This window comes from Emys orbicularis, chromosome 11 (genome assembly GCF_028017835.1).
Source record: "Emys orbicularis isolate rEmyOrb1 chromosome 11, rEmyOrb1.hap1, whole genome shotgun sequence".
NCBI lineage: Eukaryota > Metazoa > Chordata > Testudines > Emydidae > Emys > Emys orbicularis.
The window spans coordinates 63,131,437-63,149,966 of NC_088693.1; the positions used below are offsets into that span (position 1 = coordinate 63,131,437).

The following is an 18,530-nucleotide window of genomic DNA, read 5'->3' on the forward strand; positions in this document are numbered from 1 at the left end:
CAATATCACAGCTCGGTTTGGAACTCAGGAGTTTCTCACTCCAAATCCCGTGCGAGGATCACGCGCAGATATACTTTGTTCCCCATCGGCACAGCATTCAAGCACACGCTGAAGGGCTTTGCTGTATCAAGGCCTAGGAATGTGCAAGTACGTAGTCTTAACTTTGAGAGCAGCCAGCAAGTGGAATGTAGAACACGGGGAGGTTTCCAGATTTTCTCCCAACGCAGAACCTGATGCCAGTATCCCCAGGGCTCAGTATTCCTTTTGGAGTATATTCTTTCACTGTGAATCAGCATTGAAATGGTGGGAAAGCCCACTTGCCTGCCAGCAGCCTCAGGGCAGATAGAGGAATGAGTAGGAGGTGATATTATATTTTTTCCATGGGGAACATTCATCAGCAGTGCTCCCATGGACGCATGCGCGCGCGCGCACACACACACATTAAAAGATTATTAAAGGTCGCAAAGTCAAGCACTCAAAAGTTAGGAAATGCCAGAATCAAGGTTGCCTGTGCAACCTTCATTCAGCCCCCGTGTGTGCATACTTTATGGTACACAGTCTTTAATTACAAGATCACGTTTTTTTCCCCAGGACCCCTGCCTCAGGGAGTGCACAGAAAACTCGGCCAAAATTGGGTGGATTTTCATGGGGATGACAAAAGACACGTCCCTGACACAAACGTCACCCCCTCCCACAAATTTTACATCCCTGCTCCAAAATATAGGCATGCTAGCACTGTTCAAAGAAAAAGTCACTAGGGTTTTTTTTTTAAAAACACAGGCAAAACAATGTATTTTTTCCCTATAGAATCATTTTCAGAAATGGCTGGATTTTTTTTGGAAAATTTCAGCCAAAACCTCAGCCTGAGATAGGAAAACTGGCAAGTCAAATTTCAGCCCAAATGGTTAATGTTTGGCAAAGTTATAAGCAACTGAAAACAGGGGCAAGCTTAATAATAGGTGGCGCTACCAGCCCTGCCTATAATACACAAATACACACGCATATAATTTTATTAGCAACCCCAGAAAATTTCATTCAAATACAAGTATTAAGATTGAAGAGCGCTCTTCAGCCTGAAATGTCAAAAGAACAGGAATGGGGGGGAAAACAAGGATCAGTACTTTTTTCTGGGGGCTGCCATCTTGTGCTTCAGAATCTAAACACAAAAAGTCAGACTCATTGTAAACTCTTTGGAACAGGGGCCATCTCTCTTCTTGTGTTTGTGCAGCTCCTAGCACTCTTTTGGGTGCTACTGGAAGCAAACACCAATACTTATTACCTTTTGCATGTAACCAAGTAAAAGTTGCCAGAGAGAAGAAGTTGCATAAGGATAGGAGAAAGAGATATCTAAAAGATAATCTCCCTGAAGAACATGAAAAACTCTACTATGAAAAGGACTGAGAACCATAAGCAAAAGTGGGAGCTGGGAGAAACTGTCTGAACTACGATTTTGGTTAAGAAACTCCAGTTGCTGCGTAAGGAAGTCTGCAGAAGCATGGCGAATGGGCAAGTCCTTTGAAAGGGTTTCTGTTAAATAATCAAGGGGTTCTTTCCCTTAGTAGCCAAATGCTTTTGTATGCAAATCTAGTATAATTCTCAAGATCCAGCACACGGTAAAGCTCAACTCTGTGGATTTCTCCTGACCTTTTTTTTCCAGGGGTGAAAGTAACTTAAGGGACTTACCGGTACGCAGGGCCAGGGCCTGAGCAGGGGGCGGGGCCTCAACCAGAAGGGGCGGAGCATTTAAATCCGGCTGAAGTAGCGGTGGCTGGGAGCACCGGCCCCTTTAAATCACCGCCGGAGCCCCATGGTAGCAGTAGCTGCGGCAGCGACTGGGAGCCCTGGGTCCTTTAAAATGCCACCATAGCAGCGGCCAGGAGCCCCAGAACCTTTAAATCACCGCCACTACCCCGAGGCTCTGGCAGCGGGGCTCTGACAGCGATTTAAAGGGCCAGGGGCTCTGGCTGCTGCCGGGAGTCCCGGCCCCTTTAAATCGCCACTGGAGCCCCAGGGCTCCCGGCTGCTACCCCAAGGCTCCGTCAGCGGAGCTCAGGCAGTGATTTAAAGGGCCTGGGGCTTCGGCCACTGCCCGGAGCCCAGGGCCCTTTTAAATTGCTGGCCTGGGGAAGCTCCCCACTGCCTGTACCAGACCGTACCGGCTTACTTTCACCTCTGATTTTTTCCAAGTCTCGTCCTGTCAGAAGCAGACAGATGGGATCTTCTCCGACTGTGAAGACCAAGAGTTAATATTATACATGCTGTTCAAGTGCAGTGAATTCCAGGGAACAGCTGAAAGCATATACCTAATTGTATCAGCGTTACCAAACAAGGCCCAAGCTATAGATCATACACTGGGGCTCGCTTCCTCAGCTTTGCTAGTGGCAGATATAATAGGTGCCATTGCACCTTGCAAAGGGGGACGAGATGGCTGGGGAGAAATTATTTCATATTCTTCATCCACGGTTACTCTATTCACAGGTTGAGTGACTGACACATTTTCTAAATAGCGTGAAAGACAGAAGCATTCAATAGGTGGAAGCCACACTGTTCTCTCTGTTATTTCACGGGACTGTGCTGAGCACGGTCCACTTTGACAAAGCCCTGTTCCTATCAGCCCCCATCGGTATATTACGCATCAGGTTGAAAGGGGGCCTCCTGCTGGAGTAGCTCCTCCTTAGTGCATTGCTGTGTTGTCCTTGATGGACAGGGTTGCCTCTTTGGTGAGGCTTTGCAGCATGGTTCCATTTAGGAGTGCTGTTCAAGAGATCTATCTGTGTAGGTACTTGCGGGACACGCAACACCAAGGTAGCTGCAATGGTAGTGGATGAGGATATCCTGCTTTGAAAGCGAGTCCAAGAGAAACAGAAATCATTAATACTAAGAACACCTCAGGAGAGTGGGATGGTGTTTCTGTCTCTGCCAGACCAGGACATAGAATCAATACACTAATAAAGAGTCATGCAGCTTCATTATTGCTATTAAGTACTGCAGGCAAAACTAAGACACTTTTTTTTTTTGCACCTGAAGTATCTAAATGGATTGTACAGTAGTGACACGGCATCACAATCTACATCTGAAGTATGAGAGAAAGAGAAAATGGAGATATATGAAAGACTAAGGGTCATCTCAGGCCAGTGTGCTCCACAACAGAAGAGGATTTGCTTAGTTCCAATAAAGGATACAATGAAGATAGAAACAAGGCATAAAATTGCAAAATCCAGTATAAAGGGGCAAAACTAACAGATTCCCTTAGACCTGATCAGTTACATAATGGGCTAGGAGACAAAGGATGGTCTTGTGGTTAAGGGACTGGCCTGGGACTCAAGGGACCTAGATTCAATTCTCAGCTCTGCCACAGACTTCCTCCATTACCTTGGGCAAGTCACTTGATCTCTCAGTGCCTCAGTTCCCCGTCTGTACATTGAGGATGATGATACTCCCCTATCTTGCTGGGGTGCTGTGAGGATAAATTAACACTCCTGAGAGACTCAGTTACTCCGGAGATATACGTACTTACAGAGAACTTGACACTGCTCCCAGCCAAGGGAATGTTCACAACTGCATTGTGCTTTGGCAAAGTGAAAATTGAGAATTTCTCATTGTTATAATCAGAATTAATTTGATTTTAAATTGAAGCCTAAAAACTCTATTCTGCCTTTATGCCCTAACTCTTTGAACATTGGCAGTTCCTTTTCTCCTGTAGCCAGACTGTTTGAAATGGTACAAGTTTTGAATTCTAAATTAAAAATCCAGTTTCTCTTCTTTATGGTCTCATTGACACATGTTTTCACTAGACTGCCTGCTTTACCATCCACTTGATCCACATTAGAGGTTCTCATCCCATCCCTGTCCAGCCAAATGAGTGGCCTTTGGGAAGGGCATCCAAAGGAAAATAATGTAATGTCTAATATTCAATATCTGGCCTCCTGGGGGAAAAAAAGAGATCCTTAATCTCTCTATGCAAGAACTTTATTAACTCCTGAAAAATCTGATATTATTTGGCATCAGATTATCATTTTTCTAATGGCAGGCTCTGGTTTCCTTTAATAATCTCTGTCTTTTGACAAATTTTCTTCTTCAAGAGAGCCTGCTTTTTCCCCTAACAGAGCATTTACCAGTTCTTTTATTTCCTTTTCAAATAACCCATAATAATAATAATATTCGCAGACGTTAAACATCAAACAGCCTCTCCTAACAGTGTCTGTTATGTTTGAAGCTTTAGTACAATCTCCCTTCCTCATAAGTCTGTTATTGTTTCAGCACACTCCCCCTGCAATTCCAAAACAACACTGTTAACCCTATGAAAACATCCAACAGAAATGCATGTTCTATGCACCATTTCTCTGGTGCCCTTTGGGAAACATGCTAAGATGTATAAAATAGCCACTAGTATACATCTGCCTGTCTATCCATTCATCCATATTTGCCTATCTATCCGTACACTCCTAGCATCTGAGTGTTAAAAAGAAGAAAGGTAAAATCAATCTAAAGAACTGTACTTATCTTCCACCTCATCCTCACACTATGACTGAATGTGCAAACCTCTCTCTTCATATTACTTCTGTTGCTTATGTCCAGGGAAGTGTTGATGTGCCATCCTTCTGCTTTTATAAGACTTGTGCTCAGAGATGAAGTCCACGATGTTCTGAAGCTAGAGAGATCTGATTTCCCATAGGATGGAATTCCATAGGATTAGTGCCTGCCACCAAAAAAAAGCCCTGATCACCAAGCCCTCCTCTTGGGATCCATCAGCTGTAGAGCTCCTGAGAATCACAGCTCTTGGAGCTGCGGCGAAAGAGGCAATGTCTGAGGTAGCCAAGGCCCAGTCCATGAGCCTAGGGAGGTTGTGGAATATCCATCATTGGAGATTTTTAAAAGCAGGTTAGACAAACACCTGTCAGGGATGGTCTAGATAATACTTAGTCCTGCCATGAGGCATGGCATAGGACTAGATGTCCTCTCAAGGTCTCTTCCAGTCCTATGACTCTATGAGGACTCTGAAGATTAGGACCACGAGAGCAGGTAGAGAAGAACCCCTGCTTCTTGAAGGACTACAGCAGTCGTAAGTGGGGGCAGCCAGGAGGAGAAGTGTGGCACCGTGAGGGAAGAGACATGGAGGTGGTTTCTGCAGATTTGAAGACGTGCTGTGGAGGGGTAACAGACTGAGTAGGCGAGACATGTGAGTAGGGGACAGATGAACTATCAGGAATCAGGGCCTGCAACAGAGCCGGTCTCTGGGCATTCTAACGAGCACAGCTGGCCTGTAGTCAGCTAAATGATTGGCTACAGGGCCTGATGGGTGACATAGGCGCCGACTCCGTGAGTGCTCCAGGGCGGGAGCACCCACGGGAAATAAAATAGTGGGTGCTCAGCACCCACCGGCAGCCCCGCCACTCAGCTCCTCCCCCTCCCTCCCAGCGCCTCCTGCCCGCGGCAATCAGCTGTTCAGCGATATTCAGGAGGCGCTGGGCTGGAGGGGAGTGCGGGGGCAGGAAGAGGTGGGGCGGGGCAGGGGTAGGAAGAGGTGGAGCGCGGGCGGGAAGAGGTGGGGCAGGGATGGGAGCTTGGGGGAAGGGGTGGAGTTGGGGCGGGGTCTGGGGTGGAGTGGGGAGGTTGAGCGCCCTCCGAGAACTCAGGAAGTCAGCGCCTCTAGGTGGGCAGAGTCAGCAGACCAGTTCTTACGCCTAGCAGCAGTTCGGCGGCTGCTTAAAACATTTGCCCACAGCTGTTATGGCTCCTACACCTGCTTGTTCCTAGCCTGGTTCCTCTTTGTTCCAGTCCTGCTCCTGCCTTGTTCCTGACTGGGACCCAGCCCTGCTCCTGCCTTTCCTCAACCCAGGTAACTCGGCTCTGACCTTCAACTCCGACTTCCGACTCTGATTCCCGCTCCAACCACCAGGCACGACCCCTCCCATCCCGGTCAGGAATGTGATTGACTGGATAATATTAGTCGATTGTAAAATTAGATTTTAACCTTCAGCATCATTTGTGTTTCTATTACATGGCATTCAATGTATTGCTTCTCAAACCAACACGCGTGAAGATTACCTTGTATTTTGAAGTGTCCCAGTTATGAACCAGTCGCGCGGGGATTAGAAAGTTGTCGTCCACATGGCAGGTGCTGCAGTAATACCATCCGCTGTAACTGCACACCTTGGCTTTTCCATTGGACAAGCCTATAGAGCGCTGACAACCTGGGAAAAGGAAAGAAGAAAATAATATTGATTTTGTATCCTTTGCTAGTGATGTTTCATAGGGTGCGATAAGGGAGTTCATTAACCACTTCCCAGATGAGAGAGGTTTTAGAAGATGAACTGTTTCATATCCCTTGCAAATACCAGAATTCAGCATTCTGGTCCAAATTTCAAAAATGTCTACTAATTTTGGGCACCCAACTTGAGAACCTGATTTTCAGAGGTGCTGAGCAGCACCTACAACTCCAACCAAAGTCAACGGGAACCGTGGGTACTCAGCAGTCCATTCCTACCTGTCTCAAAGCTGGTCACTCAAATACTGAGGTCCCCTCAGAGTTTTGACCTGACAGACACACACAGAAAAACAACACACCTGGAAAATCACTGTCTTTTTTTTTTTTTATGGCCCAAATCCTGGGTTCAGGATTTTGAGCGTCTACCATAAGAACTGCCGCTATCGTAAACATCTGAAATTGGTTAGGAAGTGCTGTTTTGGGTGGCTGTCAGATTGTGAGATGTTTCAGGGCTTAAGGGTAAATCTCAAACTCCAGTCTTGGTGGCCAAATAAGGAAAGAGAGGAGCAAGGGTTGCCAGCTCTGCCCCAGACTTTACTCTGTTTGGACAATATCAACATCATTCTCATTTGGTTTTGGTCCTGACAAATGAACAAACACATTTTCCTTCAAAGGGATTCAGTCTTGTCGTCCCCCCAAATAAGATGTTTGACTTTTGTTGTTTACTTTTGAAAGAGAGTCAACATGGTAATTTTCAGCAATATTTTTCATTTGAAAAAGGGACAGTTCTGCAAGACAGCCATGATCTAGAGCAGTGGCTCTCAAACTTTTGTCTTGGTGACCCGTTTCACATAGCAAGTCTCTGAGTGCGACCCCCCCCTTATAAATTAAAAACACTTTTTTATATATTTAACGCCATTATAAATGCTGGAGGCAAAATGGGGTTTGGGGTGGAGGTTGACAGCTCGCGACCCCCCCATGTAATAATCTCGCAACCCCCTGAGGGGTCCCGACCTCCAGTTTGAGAACCCCTGACCTAGAGACTACTGCTTGAGCAAAGCCTTAATACCTCGTCTTTCATACAGATGCATACCACCAACTTGCATAACATCATTTATTTGCGTACTAGACCCTCCCACCCACTGCAAAATCCTTTATCTGTTGCTGACTGGATGAGTGCAAGCTAGCCATCTTCTAACAATGGGCACTGAACTGGCATACAATGGTCACACAAGGGGCACTGAATTGGCGCGTACAAGTAAACCACACACTACAATGGCAAACAATAAGTACCATATTAACAACAGGGAGGACTAGTTTTATTGATTAGATGCCATGGGTTGTTGCAAACGTATATACATTGGGAAGGATACATGGGTATATTTCTTCTTTTCCCTTTGTTGTGCTTATTACACCTCTACCCCAATATAACGCTGTCCTCGGGAGCCAAAAAACCTTACCGAGTTATAGGTGAAACCGCGTTATATTGAACTTGCTTTGATCCGCCGGAGTGCGCAGCCCCGCCCCCCGGAGTGCTGCTTTACCATGTTATATCCGAATTCGTGTTAAATCAGGTCGCGTTATATCGGAGTAGAGGTGTATTAATAATCACTTGTATTACGGTAGTACTTATTTGTATTATGAAGTGCCCAATCAGGATCAGATCATTGTGTACCCACACAGTGAGAGACAATCCCTGTCCTATAATCCCCGGCCAGGTCTACACTAGACTCTTTTGTCAGTATAACAACATTGGTTTGGGCCGTGATTTTTTACTACGTCTGTGCCAGCAAAAGCCCAAGTATAGATGCAGTGCTTTTGCCATTATAACTTATTTCATTTGGGAAACAAGCATAAATTACACTGGTAAGCTACATCTACACTAGGAGGATTTGCCAGTGCAGCTAGACTGGCAAAGGCAAATCTTTTCCAGTGTAGTCTAGGCCTAAATTAAACAACTTCTCCTCCCCACCTCAGTATTTGATGCTACTTTGGCCGTGTCTACACTAGAAAAGTTTTGCTAACATAGCTATACTGGTATAGCTGTCCCAGCAAATCCTCCTACTATAGCTGCTTCTTATACCGATGTCATTGTGCTGCCGGCGTAGTTTGCAGCAGTTCCCCAACAGACACAAACCCATACCGACAAAAGTGCTTTCACGCCGGTATAATTGCAGCTACACTAAATGTATATCTATAGTAGAAATGCTACAGCGGCACAGCTGCAGCACTGCAACTATGACGCTGTAGCGTAGACACTTACTCCAGTGACGGAAGGAGTTCTTCCACTGCTCTAGTAAACCCACTTCTCTGAGAGGCAGTAGCTAGGTTGATGGAATTCTTCTGTTTACTTAGCATTGTCTACACTGGGGGTTAGCTCCATCTTCAATACATCTCTAAGGGATGTGAACTTTTCACACCCCTACGCAACGTAGCTGGGACAACCTAACTTTCTAGCATAGACCAGCCCTAACATTTGTAAGGTGCTCAGATACGACGGTAGTGATCATATGTGATAAGTTCCCAGTGAGAGAGAAAACAGTCTGCTCACAGTATGTTTGAATAAATCAAACGAAGTGCCATACGGCTTTTTAAAAAATTCTTCTGATATTGGATTCACTCTATTTTTTTTTAGAAGCCATATTTCAAGAACTTTTGCCTCCACATACTGACAATCGTTGAAAGCCCTGATGCCTAATAGAAAACTAAAAAATATTCTAAAAGTAAATTTTACTTGTAAATCATATTTCTACATTCTTTTCTTCTCGTGTTTTCATTACTAAGAACATGGGCATGGGAACAGGATCTTTGTTGCCAAAGGATTGGTGTGCTTCTGCCACATACTGCCATCACCAAGTCCCTGTGACATCATAATGAGTTGCTGTGGAGACGTCTGTGAGATCACAGAGGATGTTAAGGAACTTACGTTGAAAACCGCAACTCATGCAAGTAGTCTATTGAACTCAATAAAGAGATTTGTGTATAAAGGTTTGCAAAACCCCCAAATCAGCAATTAGCAGCAGGAGCAGATTAACTCCTAAGCAAGAAATATCTCCTTATCATGCAAGCATCTCTACTCATGAGATACAAGGGGAGAAAAACAAAAACCTGAAAACGTGATACATCCCGTATCAGCAGAACTTCGCTAACGAACACTTTCCAGAGTGTCCTATGAGAATTCTTGAACATGAACTAAAATAACCAGCTTATACACTGGTTTCAGAGCTTATACACTCTACTTTAAGGGTAGAACAAGCCTTATAAAAAGGCTATTATTAAGAACAGGTCCTAAGCATAACTTACTTGTGACAGATGAATATAAAAGAAAAGTACTTCTTTCAGCTGAAAATTAAAAAACGCAATTTTAAAAAGACAATTAAAAAAAAAAAGATATAGCACTTATTGCTGGTCCCAAACTAAAAACATGACGCACGGGCATGCTATGATCAGGATGGCACATAAAATGAGAAGTCATAAATTATTAACAACAACCCTCATAGAACATTTTCCATCCAGACACCTCAAAGAGAGTTACAAAAGTAGATATTATGTCCATGTTACAGATGGGTAAGCTGAGGCACAAGGCCCACTTTTTCAAAAAAAAGTGTCTACTGATTTTGGGTGCCCAACTTGAAACACCTGGGAACTGATTTTGAAAGGTGCTGAGTTCCCACACTTGTATTTGAAATCCCTGGGAGCTGCAGGTGGCAAACACCTCTGAAAATCAGAATGTAGCTGTCTTCCAAAAATGGTGGCACCCAGAATAACCAGAACCTTTTAACAGTCTGGCCTTATAGTAAGTAACTTGAGCAACATCACACAACTAGTTAGCGGCAGCGCTGGAAATGGAATCCCATTTGGGGTCTCCCAGTTCCTGTGCCCTCAAAACTGGACGATTCTGCTTTCTGTATGCCCACAACACTGCTTTCCTTTCCAATATCAGAACGATTGATTTGAAACATGAAACAATGAAGAACATTACCATGACTGGATGACACATAAATTTAAACTAAGGACAAATCTGGGGCACAAACACTTTGACCACATCCCTTACAACCAGCCCTCGGTAGCAAATTTACCTTGTCTAAGAGACAAGTAAATCTGATGTGACTATGCAATTTTGTAGCCCTAGAAATAGTCCAATATGTTCATATTCCCATCTACGCACAACAAACATTTATCTGGGGTAGGACTGCCGACTTATTTGTTTAATAAACTGCTTCCATATTGTCCTGTGGCACCTTTAAGACTAACAGAAGTATTAGTTAGTCTTAAAGGTGCCACAGGACCCTCTGTTGCTTTTTACAGATTCAGACTAACACGGCTACCCCTCTGTTACTTGCTTCCATATTAACCAGTTTACAAGAGTTTCCACATTATACATAAAAACACAGCGAGACGTGGCAAAGTTAGGTAGCACACCTAGGTGGTGAACTCTATAGATCAACCATACCACTAAAAAAAATATGTGTGTTCATACATAAAGGTGCAGTGTTAGAACAGCTGAAGAGATTTAAAAAAAAAAATACACTCTGTTTGTCTGACATGCCATTCTATTAGCACTGAAAGATGCCAGTAGAATGTACTCCCTGTTGCTATGGTACCGATGTTTTTAAAAGCATAACAGAGGTAAGTCTTGCCTCTCTGAAAAGAAAACACAGAAGGACACCCCTCCTCTCAAAGGGCAAGATGGAGAAGTCTGATTAAAGTGAACACGCACCTTTCCCAAGCAGAACGGTAACAGCTCATAAAGTACGATAATGTTTGATTAGCAATACACCTCGGTACAGTAAACACTGCAGTGCCCCAGCCTTACAAAAAAGCAGCAGCGAAGGATCTAAATCTTTTTTTGCCATCAACTGCCTCAGAATTTCAAATCACAGTGTGAGCACAGAAGATTCAGAGTTTGTGCACTAACTAGTTACAGTTTCTGCATTTATTACATGTAGCCTTCTCTTATAAACTGGATGAAATACAGTAACATGCGCGATTTTATTCTTTTGAGTTCGTACTGGCTGATATATTCATGCGTGGTGAAGCCACGAGTGAATTATACAGGCCACTCCCAACTGAGCACCTCTAAAAGCTTTATAAACATTACAGATGATCGGGTATTTGCCAGAAACACTATTCTGGAAAGTTTCACAAGTCTTACTGCAACTGTGTTTTGTATCTCTCCACATAGGATGTTAGTTTGCATTAGTACCTTGAGACCAACTAACTGGGTGGAAGGAGGAAATAAATTAAACCATACCTCTGAGAATTCCAAAAATGATCTCAAATAATTTCACTACAAAGCAGGATGTCACCATTTTAAGGCCTATCGTCTTGCAACGTGCTGGAGCTAGACGTGAACGCCAGTCTGAACAGAGGTTCCTTAAGACAGTCCTATTGCAAGTCACTGAAGCACTCTGCAAATCTTTACTTACAGGAGCAGTTCTCGCTCATGGTTTGAAATCAATGGGACTGCTTATGTGAATAAGGCTTACTCACCCGAGGAAATGTTTGCAAGGTCAGGTCTTCAAGCCACACCGTAGAGGTTTTGAATGTGACTTAAATTATGCAGAAGACCCTGCTGGTGATGTCAAACCATAGGAGAGAAGACTCTATGCCAAATCCCAGAGATCAGCCCAACTAATTGCAAAGGTGGGTACGTGGAGTTTAGGTAACCTCAGAGTTCTTGGTCCTCCAGTTCCTAGAGACGCGTTGGGTGAGCGGACTTAAAGCAAGAGTCTTGTGGGTCAGAGATCACTCCCTACCTCTCTGCTGAAGCACATGGTGGCTGTGGCCGTTCTCTCTGCTCCCATAACAGGCTGCATATGGTAATGTACGAGAGGATTCTCAGTACATGGATGAAAGATAAGGGTCTCAGGTACACTCCCTGTATGTGCTGAAATCTACATTCCTCATCTGGCAACCTATTTGCTTATTTATTTCTATGTAAACAACAGCTAAAAAATGTCCTTCCAAGGCTGTAGGCACCTAAGACACCATTAACAATACAATGCATCTCAGCAGCATTAAAGTGATCCATTCAGCAGGAGCTCAGCCAGCCAGTCACATGCAAAAACACCTACCCACCCCCCACCCGTCGTCGAGGTTTTACTTTTTGACTCTCTGTACAGTTCATTCTGCCTTTCACGGGGCAACGTAAGTCACAGGGTTTCTCATCTTAATGCATAGCTATTTACATCGGCCATTCTTATTGGACTACGGAAGGGATATGGGAATAAATCCTAATTTATTGAGCTAGAGAACAGATTCTAACTGTGGCAGACTTCACATTCGTCTAGGTAGGATACCCTCAGCCCTCTCCACACACTCTCTCAAACAGACGTCTTGGGCAGCATGCCCGGAAGGTCACCAAATTCAGGCTACTTCGGACCAAAGATAGGAGCAAGTTCCAGCATCCCGGAGCCCTCACAGAGAGTGCCTGGCCAGCCACCTCCTCTATTTTATAATGAAGGGGATCCTTCCAAAGGAAAGCCATGTCTGCTAAAGCAGCCGTCCGTTCTTGTACTGTTTGTTTCGCCCAATCCAGCCACTCTTGTCCTGCTAGTTTCGCATTTGTTTTCCAGGTCCTCGGAAACACATTTCTGACTTGGTTACAGTGTATTTCACACGACGCTGCAGGTATTAGTGTCCATTACAACCTGCGCATTCGGAACAGCCAAGTAAAATTTGCACACGTTGCTTTCTTTCTGGATCTGGCCACGGCCACTGTATCTCCATTTTCCTCCACCTTATAGGCTTTGCTCCATGAAAATCTCTCTCTTTTCCCCTCCTTGAACCGTGCTATTTGCTGTGTTTCATAATGATGGTTATTTCTACAACTCTTTCAAATCAAGTTATGAAAGCAGTGGATTCCTTTGATGTGACACGGTTCAAAGCGATGTAGAGCAACAAATATGTTTCTGTGGCATACACCAATTATGCTATTTGAGTTTTTTTTAAAGGAGGAGGGGAGAAGGGGCAGCACAGGGTTTAATGCCTTTGAAATCCAGACTCTGCATCTAAGGGTTAGAACACAAAACCTGCCATCACGTTCGATGGAAAAGAAGGCACTGCCTTTTCCCAATTGTAAACCCTCCGAGGCTGAGTGAGAGAACGAGGGACAATTGACCTCTTTAAGGAGACAGTGTTAAGTGAACAAGGGTCTTCCTGGTGAGGGGAGGGGTCAGCAAACATAGATTGCCCTCTCGCACCTCTGCCCCCCCCCCCCCAAAAGAGACTTAGCATCATACATTCGATTTCCTAGCAAGCTCATTTTTACATTTGATGCACAGGTATGAACCCCTAGAGGAGAAGGCAAAGGAGGGGGAAACGTACTATTGTACCGGAACCATCCCTGACTACTGGGTATTGGAAAATAGATATGGCTGGGAAACATGTAGCTGTGGGTATGGTATTTGCAATGGAGGGAAAACAAGCACCACCCAAAAGCTTTCACCTCAAAAATGTCAGAGAACATTGGGCTAGTCCTGACTAGGAAGGCGAGGGAGGAGATAGAGGGGCTGCAGAAATAGCAGCAACAGAGTGCTGTGTAGAGCGGTGAACCGTTCTGGGCTTAATAATGTCTCTGCCGGCAGATTCGCCGCACCAGTGTCAAGAGGTTTGTTTTCAAGTTCTAACTCTGCGGGAGAAAAAAGCCCAAACAAACTGGATGATGCAAGAATTCACAATGCACATCTTTCCTAGGGCCAGGGTAATGGCGTGCTAGGAAAGGGGGGCTCGTGGTTAAGGGGCTGGGATACAGGTGACCTAGGTTCAGTTCCTGACTCTGCCACAGACTTCCTGTGAGACCTGGGGCTTAGGTGGAGATTTTCCAATCTGCCCAGGGAATTTGGATGTCCAGTAATGGGAACTGGGAATCTAAATCCTTTAGGTGGCTTTGAAACTCATCCGATGAAGTGGGTTTTAACCCACGAAAGCTTATGCTTAAATACATTTGCTAGTCTCTAAGTAAGGTGCCACAAGTACTCCTCGTTCTTAATCTCTGTGTGTCTCAATTCCTCATTTGCAGTGGGGACCGTACGACTTCCCTACCTCACAGGGGTGTGGTAAGGTGCTCAGATACTATGATAATGACAGGCCTAGAGTGATCTAGACAGACAAGTGTACTATTTTTTTAAGCCTCTAGCACGCAGGGGCTGGAAGAGCTCTGTAGCGAAGCAGAAAGGGGCAGTCTAGCTTTACACAGAACACTGTTTTCCTTCTTTTCATCAAGTGCCCTGCTCAGTGTCAGAAGAACGAGACTCTGTGATCTTGTCACATCCATGACGTGGAGTCAGAAGTTGACTCATTTAGAAACAGTGTAAAGGAGAGGAAAGGAAAATGGCACAGAGTTTGATAAGGCCACCTCAAGTTACCACCTTCCAGTCTTCATTAGCAGTGGGTGTCCTTAACTTTCTATGTTCTTAGCAATGTGAGTGATTCATTCCCAATAGAACGTACACGCTGCCTAGCCAATACTCCCAGTCCAGCAGGCAGAGGGAGAAACATAATTTAAGAATAACAGAAAATTATATCCCTGATCCTGCAAATGTTTACACCCACGTTTAACTTTACACATGCGAGTAGTCACTTTGCAAAGCTCCTCGTGTACATAGAGCTAAGCATGGGCAACAAGCATTTGCATTATCAGGGCCGCATGGGGTATTCAGCTGAAAAAACTGTACTTCACTCAATTTTCATTTTTGCTCTGCGGTTCATTGAAGGGGCACTTAGCCCCCCCTCCCCCGTTTTCTCATCGACTTTCAACTCATTGTAGGCCTCATGGTTAGCAGAGTTTGTGTTCTTTGATACAGTGGCTGCTTATTTAGAGAGCCTCAACAGTACTTCAGTTTAGATGCAAAGGGTGGTTTTGTACCTCTATCTTGGGTAACTGCTGCACTATCTAGTGTGTGGTTATTAAAAGCAAATTCTTTTTGTTTTGATAGATCTGTTCAGGTGAATTTCCTCTCGTTAGTCACCACGTCAGTTATCGTATTTGCACGTATATTTCATTTAGCAACAAAGGTATGCTTAATGCTTTACAGATGATAGTTATGACAGATGCATATGAAGATTTACGGCCTGTTAACTATCCATGTAGTAGTCAGCCTCTAATTTAGCCGGTAATTTGTTTTGATGAGTGAAAGCTGCCTGGATTGACTATCCCGATTTCTCAGCCTGACAGAATAAAGTCATATCTCATAAGATTACTTGTTTGGAAAATGTAACCCCTGAGGCTCAGAAGCTCTCTCTACATTGTTCAGTTTTCTGTTGCGGTTCCTTAACTGTTTTCCTGATGATGCCTCTCCTATCACAATGCGTGAGGGAACAGGAAGTTTACAGATGCTGCTTTTGCAGTGCTACTGTAGTTGTGTTGGTCCCAGGATGTAGAGACATACGGCAGGTGAGGTAATATCTTTTATTAGACCACCCCTGTTGCTGAAAGAGACAAGCTTTTGAACTTACGCACAGCTCTTCTTCAGGTCTGGCTGAAGAGCTCTGTGTAGGCTTGAAAGCTTGTCTCTTTCGCCAACAGAAGTTGGTCTAATAAAAGATATTACCTCACCCACCATGTCTCTCCAAGACACTGCGTTTGGCATTTGCCTGGTCAGACATAACAACATCAACAATAGATGCATCTCATACACTCCAGTCTGACGAAGAGGGTATTCACCCACGAAAGCTTATGCTCCAATACGTCTGTTAGTCTATAAGGTGCCACAGGACTCTCTGTTGCTTTTTACAGATCCAGACTAACACGACTACCCCTCTGATACTTGATACGCTCCAGTGGTACTCTAGTCACACACAAACTGGGTCCATAGGATAAATGGACCCAAAACTACATGAAGTGAGCTGTGACCGTTCTGTTACAATGTTTGAAATGGCTCCAAAGGGCTTGCAAATGCAATGCAATCTCAGTCACACTCCTGAGGTTGCAAAGGCGTCACTGAGGGCAAACTGTGGCCCTGCAATGGGAACTTAGATAATAATTCTGTTTGTGATGCTCACCTCAGAACAGAATGCAGCTCATCCTCCCAGGACTGTGGATAACAGGAGTAAAAACTTATTTTTGTCAGAAGACTAAAGAGATGATTCTGCACACACGTAGCAGATCACAAAGAGAGCAGATTGAATCGGGTGTCCGTTTTACAATCACTGTTCAAAGCCGAATCACATCTTAGAATTGGATCAGAAAGCTCAGCTGAACAAACACACCCTGCCTCTAGAAACCAGAAGAAAATGGCTTCTGCCGTCGCCTCGTTACATGGGGCATGCTTAGCCAACCAACACCGCAGGAGAGCTATCGTGTGATACGCCCTGTGTGATCTTCCCAAACAGCAGCATTCAAACTGCTAGTGCACTGATGACCAGTAGCCTCACCGTGTTTCTAAATATTCACCTCAGAGGGGCTCCACGAGGGGGCCAGGATAAATCCAGAAAGATTTAATCGCACACCAAGGCAAAATTACTCCAGTATCCATCCGAGAATGTGACAAATTGAGCTTTCACCTGCAAGCCACTTCAGAATCCCATCTGGTAGTCCTTCGCCTGGAAAAGCCCCCAGAAGTCAATGGCTTTGTCCAGACTAGGTGTAGCTAACACCTTCCAAATTCTAGTCTAGACAGGGACAGTGGAGTTTTTGCATGAGTATAAGGAATGCAGGGCTGAGCCCTAAAGGTCCCAAACCCACTTCCGCTGAACTCAATGAAAGGTTTTCTATTGATTTCAAGGGGCTCTGAAAGGGCAGCTATACACCCATGAGAAACCGTGGTTTATAAAGCACCATTACAAATGCAATTTTTTAATGCAACACACACTCTCATAGGGAGCATTATAGAGACTCAGAAGAAGGGGAGGAGGAAAAATCCCTGGAATCATGGAGAGACAGAGAAATGAGATCAACTGAGGTTAAGCTAAATAGATCATAAATTGATGTGTACAGCACTTAGATACCACAACGGCAGATGCCTTAGATAGGTAAGATTGAGGGGCTGCTGGCTGCAATTAATGAAATCGCAATAACCCGGGGCTGAAGGTCTTGAAAAGGACATTCTGATATAATATTATCAGTCAAACAGCTTATTGAAATTTGGCCTGTAGTGTTTTTAATTCAGTAGATAGGTGCTACTGAATTTCTAGGGTGTTACAACGACTTACAAAGCGCCTGCTGAATTCAAAGGATGGGCACCTCTAGCTGTCCACTGGCGATTGTTTTGATGAAAGTCAGACCAAGTCAGTACTGTAGCTGGATTTTTTTTTTAAGTGACTAAATAGTTTTGTGAACAATAATATTTGCTGGTTTGCCGGGAAATTAAGGGTAAACATATTTCATTCTGCAAGACAAAAATCAGCATTTTCCCAACCAGGGGTGAGCTCCACACTAGCTCTAGCTGGCAGGAAGAGCTGCAGGACCTCGTTTCTGCTCTGCCAGATCCCCCCGACCAGTGCAAATGTGATCACAACATAGCCATGGGTAAAATGCCTCCTGGAAAGCCACCAGCCTTCCACCTGCTGCTCCTGCGTGGCCTCTACAGGAGCAGCTCATGCATACAGGGCTGCAGGCTCGCTGGCCCAACCCTTGCTTTCTGCTCTCAGCGGGGAGAGCACATGCAGCCAAGTCTATGGAGCCCCAGCAGCAGCGTGTATTTTCTGGCAAGTGTGGGGACAATGAATGGGAGTTGCCTGGCAAAGCAGGAAAGAGAAGGGCGGGAGGGGGGGGGGAAAATGCAAGGATGGGAAATAGAAAGCTACAACCATAAAGAAACTGAGCACATTTCGCATCAGGATGGAACGCACATATTCGTTAGGACTGGCAGTTAGAGCTGCGTGTGTTTCCTTTTATTAATCTAATTACAAATTAATTGTAAAAAAGAAAAAGCTGAAGAGAGGAAAGAGACTAGTAACTATGCCAGAGCACAGTGCAAGGAGACCAGGGAAAAGGCAGCTCATCTCACCAGTCCATTTCAAAACTGGGGGCATGACAAAAAAGGGCTAGGAGCCCCAGGCGTAATCTGATCCCCTTAGGTCTGTGGGAGAAGCTCCTTCCTTTCCCCTTGACCCCACAGTATTGAACAAACAGCTGGGTGCTTCACTACAGGGAGTGGGTAGCTACACTTTCCTCTGGAGAATTAGCTACTAGCCACTGCCAGATGCAGGACACTGGACTTGATGGACACATGCTTTGATCCAGGCTGGCAAATCCTATATTCCTAATCTGATCAATTCAGGGATTTTGCCTGTATCCAAACGAAGTAACTAAATAGTGGATCTATCTGTGACACAACCCATTAATGGAAAAGGACCTTGTGACCGTGTAAACTTTTCC

General features: G+C 44.7%; 1 protein-coding gene across 1 annotated transcript in view; it reads right to left on the reverse strand.

Annotated features, from left to right (window-relative positions):
- The window catches only part of PLEKHM3 (pleckstrin homology domain containing M3), a 109,761-nt gene that overhangs the window by 68,325 nt on the left and 22,906 nt on the right, over nt 1–18,530 (reverse strand). Inside the window, exon 3 of the mRNA XM_065413837.1 lies at nt 6,049–6,194. Within this exon, the coding sequence (XP_065269909.1) occupies nt 6,049–6,194 (146 nt within the window). The remainder of the gene's footprint in view (nt 1–6,048; nt 6,195–18,530) is intronic.